A 9,654-nucleotide genomic window follows, 5' to 3' on the forward strand; every position below is an offset into this window, starting at 1 on the left:
GTGTGTGTGTGTGTGTGTGTGTGTGTGTGTGTGTGACATGGCTGGGGATGTATATTAGGGTGGGGTGGGGATGGAATCCAGACCCCCAAGCACTACATACTCTCTAGCAACCCTCTGCCACCTGGGTAATCGGCAATGTCTCTCAGTTGGCTCCTATGATGACAGCAGTGACCTTATGACTATCCCAGAACACATACTGCCGCTAAGCCCCATCCCTGGACCCTTGCCTATGTTTTACAAGAAATGCTTCTGGTATTACTTCTGTGTTGGAGGATTACAATCTTTTCTGCACTCCAGTGGACCATCCAAATCTTGCTCATTAGAGATTATAGAGGCTGGAATTCCCATTTTCCCATTTCTTGCCTTCTTGAACCACTCTGGCAACTGTCTGCCATTTGACCCAACTTTCCCACAGATACTGAAGTTATTGTCTTCTTATTCTTATTTTTCTTCATCTTTTCAAATGGTTTCATGAGCTTGGTAAAGAAAACAAATTTTCTACAACATGTAACCTGCCCTCTTCCTTTCCCTCCCCAACCCCTAGCTCCCTCTTTCAAATTATCAACACAAGTCACTGCTACAGGGACTCACAGTGGAGCTGGCACTAAACTGAAGAACCCTGCAGGAACAACTGATGGACACAGCATCATCTTCCTGGTCCCCTAGCTTGTCTGAGTTGCTTAAGCTGCCGTGGGGACACAGCATCACCTTCATGCTATCCAGGCTTGGCTGAGGGACGAAAGCTGCCTGCTTACCTTCACTGTTTCCTCCGTCACATTTTTATCAACCTTTGCTGCTGCACACTGGTTCATTCGATGCAAGAAGGCCTGTGTGAAACCAGAGAAGACATTATGAGGGCAAAGGTCATGCCATAGAATGACTTGGTACTGAGCAGAAGGAGATTAAGTCCCATACAAAACACCAACGCTTGCCACTGGGCATTGCAAAGCACACCTGTAATGCCAACACTTGAGTGTCAGAGGATTGTCAGACTAGCCAGACCTCTATACCGTGAGACCCTGTCTCAAGAAAACAGACAAAACTGGGGGTTAAAATTCTAATTGCTGAGTATAATAGTGTTGCAATAATATGTGAGACTATTGTTCTCTATTGCTCTGACCTCAGAACTTTACTTCCGTTACAATGCTGAGGCAGAGACAAAACTAATCCAGTCTATATGAATTCAATTCATCCACCTGATTCTCAGAATTCAAGGGTAAACATTTAGGATCAGGTGCTTCCTAAATTTTAAGTGTTGCAAAGCACAGAAAGACCAAAATACAATGAAAAATGACATTTCAACTAAAAAGGCAAAGGGACCTAAAATTCTAAAGTAACTCCCTTAGTACTGTAGGATGAAGAGAAAGGAAGGAGGGAGGGAGGGAGGGGCAGGAAAAGAGAGATAAGTAGATCATCAGCACACTAAGGGACACTTGCCAGTAACTGCTTGCAGGAAAGATCCTTTCCCACCTCTGTCTCACCATACTCATACTTCATAAGAAGCAAAACATTAAGTTTCTGGGATTAGGTTAGAGTTCTTCATTGGTCTATGGTAGGCCTAAGACTGAGACAAAGGCTAAGAAAGCTGCTCTGTGGTAGCATAATTGCCTAGCAGACACAAGTCCCTGGGTTTAATGCCAAGCTTTCAGGAAAGAAAGGGGCTGGGGGAGGGGTGTTGTATTTAGAATATTTAGACTGAAACTCTTAATGATAATTAGGCTTTTGCTAAAGGCTACATACAGAAGAATGCTTGATATATAGTGAGCCTTAAAAAGTGAAAGGTTTAAAAAGAAAGGGAACTATGCATTTAGGGAACTTAGCTTATGTTCTCAAGACATTATCCATAAATTACTTAATGGCCAGATAAGATCATGTGGGGATGTTGTTCAATTGTAGCTTCTCCAGCACATCATCAGTCCTTGGTCTGCCTTGAGAACTCTGCCACCATGAGCCTAGTGAAGGTATGCAACTTCCCAGGGCACATGAAGTTCAGGGTGCCTCTGGCTATGACATTTAAAAAATAAAAGTTACAATAAGAATCATATCTTTGACATGTTATATTTGTACACTTAAGGCTGCTGCTGCTGAAGACACTGATCATAATGTCCCTAAATTATCACCCTCAAGGCATTGCTGGAAAGAATAACAACTGGGAAAGCAATCCTGAAGACAACTTGACAATATATGTCACTCTTTTTTTTTTTTACATCGTATAATTTTTATTATTATTATTTTCTTTATTTACATTTCAAATGCTATCCCGAAAATTCCCTATACCCTCCCGCCCCTGCTCCCCTACCCACCCACTCCCACTACTTGGCCCAGGCCTTCCCTTGTGCTGGGAATATATGTCACTCTTAAAGTGGACTTTCCTGTAACTTCTAAGAATCTGTCCTAGAATTATATTCTGATAAAAATACTCATTAGTCATAAAAGTAATAAAACTAAAGACCCACACATATAGAAAGCATAAAATACACTGTAGTACATTCATATTGCAAACTTTGATGGAAAAGCCCAGTCAGACATGAATGTACTGAAAACAATTCCCATATATATGCATATATGTATATAAATACATACATGTATACATGAGTGATATTCATGAAAAGTTAGTGAAAAAATTCACAAAGTAACATACTGGCATATAAATATATACACAGTATATATATATATGTATGTATATGTCTGTATATATGTGTACATATGTGTATATGCATAAATATATCTATAGACACATGTTCCTATCAATGTTACATATAGCATATCAATGTATGTAAACACTGAGGAAAAAAATGGCCAAAATACTCCAAAACTGCAAACAGTAGCTATATCTGCCTAGAGGTCAGGAATGGGACTTCTGTACATTTCAACACGTTTTGAACATTTGGCTCTAAGCACATTATCACTTCTGTTTTAAAAACAAAGCCTATTGAAACAAAATCAAACAAGGAAGCCCCCAGATCGTCCCTACCATCAGCACTGTTTGTTGTTCCTGATTCATCCAGTTCATACCTCAGATTCCCTAGCTACAAAATAATAACTCAACTCTCTTGCAGTCATCAAATTAAATAAAACAAATACAAAAGTATTGGCATAACTTTAATTATATTAAAAGCTATATTATAATTTTTGAACCACTTTATAGCTTTCAGATAATTTTTATAATTTGAAATATTGTTACAGTTATACATAGTTGGCCATAGAGGAAAAGGACATTTGAATCTTATAGCTTTAAGGACTCATTTTATTAGTATTATTCAATTTAATTTCAGATTTGTTTCTCTTGAATACTTTCCAAACCTTCATCCCAGCATGATCCTCGGCTTTTTCTTTTTAGCTTTACAATAACAAGAATGCTGTTCTTGCCTTGTTTACATTTCATATTGACCACATAGTAAACAGGTAATGTCGCATGCAAACAAACCTTAAACTTCACCTCTGCAATTATAAACATTTCCTCATAAACAGGACCCAGCACACTCTTCAAACACTAAATGAAATCCTGGAAATTGTAAAACTGAGTCAAAATAAGAGTTGGAAGAAAACATGTAAAAACTAATCACGTACACGACCTAGACATCTGACATTTGTATCTTCTGCCCTGCATGACATTGGGGAACGTGCCACAATAGGGAAGGAACCAGGAACTCACTAGCAGTCCTGCCCAGTCACTCCCCAAGTCCCTGTTTTATACAACAGGAGAAGCAGACTTTAGATGGCTTGCTAGGAATGTGCAATCATGAAAACTCTGGGTTTTTTTTTTTTTTTTTAAGTCTTCTGTCCTGGAGACCTACATGAATTCCTATTTAACAGGCTCTCTCAGTAGGTTTCTTAGAGTTTAATGCCTGGACATGAAGCCTTCTCAGAGCAACTAAGGAAGTAGCAGCAAGTCAGTCACAAAGGCATGCGACAGAATTCACACGAAATTCTAAGCATTTATCATTTGCCCAATTCCACAATTCCACTGGAATTAGATCCTTCCTGCTTTGGCACAAATATGCTCCAAATAAGCCCTGGAAAACAGCACTTAGTGCACATGGTTCACATGAATTGTGTTGTGTTTGAGACATGGAGAGTCTAAACAAAGGTTCCCGACTCTTCCTGGAGCCTGAGAAAGAAGGTTGGTTTTGATTGCACTATGAACAGGACTCTGGTGGCTCTGATAAATCAGATCCAGAGCCTACCTTCTGATAAATGCTGCCTTGTTGATCTTTCCAAAGACTGCCAATATATCAGAAAGAAGTTTCATCAAATGAACTGCAGTGGCAAGACAGTCTCTCATTTCATCTTTTATTTCAGTTCAACATCAAATATTCATCTCTGTGTGTGACCCCTTTACCCAGCAACTTAGAGTTTTATAGAACCAGCCAGGAGATGCCTCCCTGGAGAGTCACAATCTAGGTTTCATCAACTGTGGGAATGCAAGCAGGTGCTCAGACAAGATAGACAAACAACAGTTGGAGAAAGTGAGGCTTCCATATGCTTCTCCGAGGACCTTGCAGCTCACATGTGTGCCAGTACATGCTCCCCTTTTCTGCATTCCAACAGTGCTTCCAACACAACATTTTCTGAGAGCCCCATAGTATGGGCTATCTTTTCCCAGCTGTGAGCACATGCTTCATTTTCTCTGTATCTTCTTTCCATGTTGTTTTATTCTAACTACAAGCTAGGCAAAAGCTTATATTAAATGTCAAATTTCAAATACTAACTAAAGCTTAATAACACTAAAATATCATAGATTTGCTACCAAGAGAAGAAGAAACTCATTAGGTAGATGAGGAAAACACAAGAATCCCTTCCTTGATGCCCCAATTGTGTTGCTACCATCCAATAGCATGCAAAGCCCACATAGCTTCATTCTTGGCATGCATTCGTATTTAGAAATTTCAAGGCTCTAATGCACCTCCTTGAGCTAATTTTTGCCTTTCCTATTATTTTCACCAACTAGATCTGCATCTCTCTGAAAAGACTCTCAAGTTTTAGTGTGTTACACGTTAGATTCTAGCCATTCAATTTCAACCTAAATTCACAATATCACGTAAGTATTAAATCTTGGTACTCCCATGAATATTTAACATATGGACATATCTCAGCATCATTAGATCATCTCGGAAATGTGGCTATGAAGAATGAGGGAGGAATTTGCATGTAGAAATGAAAAGGACGGGGCTGGAGAGATGGCTCAGTGGTTAAGAGCACTGACTGCTCTTCCGAAGGTCCTGAGTTCAATTCCCAGCAACCACATGGTGGCTCACAACCATCCGTAAATAGATCTGGCACCCTCTCCTGGAGTGTCTGAAGACAGCTACAGTGTACTTACATATAATAAATAAATCTTTTTTAAAAAAAGAAAGAAATGAAAAGGACAAATTTCAAGAGAGATGATACTGTTGAAGGAAAAAAAATTACTCATTCAATGAAAATAGATGTAAAAAATATTAAGGACAAATATTTTCCATTTGCCTTTTAAACTTGAAACATTATCATATGTCAATTCTTTGGGCTAGCAACAAAATTTATTTTGTTTTTCTGATAGCATATACAAAATCTTGCCAAATCACACAAGCTTGCTTTGACTCAAACATCTAGTTGATGGTGGTGTCTTTTCAGGGAATGGAGAAAATTCAAGGGAAAAAAGGATCTGGGAGTAGGAAAATTAGCTTGGTGGTACCATGTGGAATTTGAAATGTCTACTGAGCACCAAAATGGAGATCCTGGCCAAGGAGTTGGCACACCATTTGGGGTTCTGAAAGATTCTCCTGTGCTCTCTCTGGTGAGAGCAGCTCTCAGTGTCACTGGCCTGAAGATGTAACTTGGAAAAGGATGGAGACAGAGTCTTAGTCCATAAAAGAAAGTATGCAGAAGAAGATGGCAAAGGCTGCAGGAAAGAACCAGAGCCTCTCCACCATGCAGGGCATGTCAGGAAAAGGCACAGGAGACGAGAATTCCAATAAGAGAAAGGTGAAAGTAAGAGAATAGTGTCCCAAACACCAGGGCAGGAGAAGGTTACAGACAGGGAGGGGACCTACTGCTTCTGAACACCAAGCAAGCAAGAGGAAGCAAACACATTTGGTCCCTGGAGAGCCTGAGCAGTCCAGTGGGAAAAGTGGAAGTGAGGGCATGGAGCCAGTAGTAGGTATATAATAGGTCTAAAGAAGTTTTGCTGAACATAGCAGACAATGTAGAAGGTATATTTAAAAACCACTGCATCCAACAATCTTTCACATTTCACACAGTCAAGTCACCTCATGTGAAATGTTTACAGCTGGAAGTTCTTCACACTGGGGAGTTTTTGTTGGTTGTTGTTGTTGTTTTAGATTTTTTAGATTTTTGAATATTTGCACACACACAGAGTGGGATACACTGCTGAAGTGACTGAACATAAAGCTTATTTATGGGAAGCGCATAACTAGCAAGCACAGCCTGAAGGTAATTTCACACATTTTTAATAATTTTTTGCATGAAACAAGTTACGGGATTTCCCACTATCCTGACTTGGGTCTTTTACAGTAGGCATGCTCACCTTGCAATAGGCTTCCTGAACCCAGTTTTTGTAAATACTTCCTGCTGTCATTGGCCTCCCTTCCTGAATCCTAAGTTCTGGAGAGGGCGCTCTTCCTTTCCCATATGTCTTCATATGATGTTATCAACATCTGTAATCTAACAACAATCTGCTCAGGAAATTCAGCAGTGTTTCTGCTATGTACCAGGCACTGTTCTCGGCAGCTGTTTTTCCTCATACTTGCAAAGACAATGGTGAATTCCAAAGAGCTTTTTTTCTGTATATGTCTGTCAATATCTAACATATTACCAATTAAAACAGAAACAATATAACAATTATTAACTTAATAGATTTATTTTAAGATATTTAAAATTAATAATAAACCCATTATATATCAATATAAATAACATCATTTCAGTTTTAGAAAGATACTAGTTTTTTTTTACCCAAAATAATTTCTGTGAGAAGTTTTGTACTCGAAGCTGCAGAGGTGGCTGAGTGTTGAGAGTATGGATGCTCAGGTGCCACACCCAGTCTAGGCAGCTCACAGATTATAACTCTACATCCAAAGCATATAAAACCCTCTTCTGGACCCCATTAGCGCCTAAGTGCACCACGTGCACCTACCTGCACCTACCTGCAAGGACAGACACACATAGACTTAGGCACACATATAAATAAGTAAAGTCATCTTAAATGTATACAGCCTGAGATGCTTGCAATTTTTTAATTATTACCATAAAAGAAGACAGCTGGATTTTAATGTGTGCTAAAATTGTTGTGATGTGTTGTTTCAGTGGAATTATCCAGAGAAAATACAACCTACTAAAATGTATGTTTAAAACAGAAATATACATGTATCACTTATTCAGATAATCATGGTTATTCTACTTACATGAATTACCAAGCTCAATCAACTATAATTTCTTAGAAGTTAGTAGTAATATGGAAACGGAACCCATACATAGTCAGTAAAATCACTGAAACTTTAAAATTCACTGGTCTACCATAAAGGGATTTTATATTCATGTGGGAATGTATAAATTTTCAGTGTTAGTTCAATGATACTTTTATCTATTTCCTAAATATTGACATATGTCACTAGATACTATTGAAAAATCACGTAAGTATCTAGCTCATCAGAAAATTCAAAAAGTATTAGAGAACAGTCAACTCCCAGAGATTGACACTCATTTCCTAAAACTCAATGCTCACTTGCAAGCATGAATTCTATCACTCCCCAAAAATACTATCAGTTGTTTCTCTAGAAGGGAGAGGCTCTCTTTGTTTACTGAGCAAATGACTGCCAAATACCCGAATACTCTAGAACAAAAACTATAGTTTGTCTTAAAATCATATTTCAAGTAAATATGATGTTTCCTAGCAACTCTACATAGTGAATCCCAGAACAGACAGGACTATACAACGAGACCCTGTCTCAAAATAAGACAGACAGACAGGCAGACAGGTAGACAGACAGAGTGTTCAGTAAGCTTGTGGAACAAAGAAACAAATGCTCTGCAGTGGCTGTCAGTCAATTCAGAGCACACACTATGACCTATACATTTCTTAAGAGTGTTCTGTCTCTCAAAATATTGACAAGCAGCGTGGACTATAGGCTATGACCCTCTCTTCTGGTCCACCTGGGGACAGAAGGGGCTCTCAATCTTGTTAACAGTTGGAGCCAGATAATCCTTTTGTTGTGGGGAGAGGTGCTGTCTATTCCAAGGTAGTTGGTAGTGTGTTTCCTTTTGTAATGCCCTGAACCATAACTATTAAAAACAAAAACAAAAATGGGTTGTGTGTCTTCATCCTCTGAGCTGCACCTGTTTAATGAATATAAACTGCATCTTTTCATCTTTAAAAGAGATGATCATTTGTCCCTCAGCTACCATGGCAACATTCCATCCAGACAAAACTACAAAATCTTGGAAATACTAAGCCATCTGTTTAGTACTTCAGTACCATTTAAGGTTCATCCTCAAGGGTACTGATCAACCTAAAAGTCATGAAAGAGAATGTACAACACTTGGACTACTCAGATAAAAGCCTAAATTGCACCGACATCTAAACAATCAAGTGCCAAATTCCCCAAGGACAGTCATCTGTTTCTGCACAGTCCTGGGCTAAAAGCATTTGTTACATCACTGACACTTTCTACATGTGCTCACCTACTGAATGTTTTACTCCTGTTTCAGAGTAATTAATCCCAACTGAACCTCATGATCAACTCAGAGACAGATAATTTTAGTCATAATCTCTGGATTTGAAGATAATTAAGGGGCCATAGAGATGGGCCAGCAGTTAGGCGCACAGGCTTTTCTTCCAGAGGACCCAGGTTGAGTTTCCAAAACCCATACGTTGGCTCCCAACTTTCTGTAATGCCCATTCCAGGGGCTCCCACACCCTCTTCTGGCCTCCATGGACACTAGGCATACACGTGGTACACAGACATATATGTGGCCAAAACATACATACACATAATGAAATAAAAAAATGTTGATGGGGGCTAGAGAGATGACTCAGTGGTTAAGAGCACTGACTGTTCTTCCAAAGGTCCTGAGTTCAAATCCCAGCAACCACATGGTGACTCACAACCATCTGTAATGGGATCTGATGCCCTCTTCTGGAATGTCTGAAGACAGCTACACTGTACTTATATATAATAATAAATAAATCTTTAAAAAATATTGATGAAGATAAAACAATTTATCATTCTCTACTTGACCCCAAAAAGTCAAAACCCTATAAAAAAAACAGTATCTTCCTGGGTGTCTCCATCACTTGTCAGCATGTGACTGGAACATTACGCATCAGACACAGGACTTGAGACACAGGAGACTGGCAATAGTGAGTGTGAACCAAAAAGGAAAGAAATGAAAGTATTACCAGTAGAGTTAAATAGCTTTACATTTAAGTATTAAATGTAAAATAAAAGGTACTGCAGAGATGGTTTAGCAATAAAGAACACTGATTACTCTTTTAGAGGTCCTGAGTTCAATTTCCAGCAACCACATAGTGGCTTAAAACCATTTGTAATTCGGTCTGATGCCCTCTTCTGGTATACCTGAAGACAGTGACAGTGTACTAACATTCAAAATAAACCTCTCCCTCTCCCTCTCCCTCTCCCTCTCCCTCTCCCTCTCCCT

At 39.1% G+C, this 9,654-nt stretch overlaps 1 protein-coding gene across 1 annotated transcript in view; it reads right to left on the reverse strand.

Moving 5' to 3' along the window:
* Prex2 (phosphatidylinositol-3,4,5-trisphosphate dependent Rac exchange factor 2) overlaps nt 1–9,654 on the reverse strand; it is a 300,320-nt gene that overhangs the window by 227,024 nt on the left and 63,642 nt on the right. The window contains exon 2 of the mRNA XM_021221903.2: nt 756–827. Coding sequence (XP_021077562.1) covers nt 756–827 — 72 coding nt within the window. The remainder of the gene's footprint in view (nt 1–755; nt 828–9,654) is intronic.

The sequence above is a fragment of the Mus pahari genome, chromosome 22, assembly GCF_900095145.1.
Source record: "Mus pahari chromosome 22, PAHARI_EIJ_v1.1, whole genome shotgun sequence".
Taxonomy (NCBI): Eukaryota; Metazoa; Chordata; class Mammalia; order Rodentia; family Muridae; genus Mus; species Mus pahari.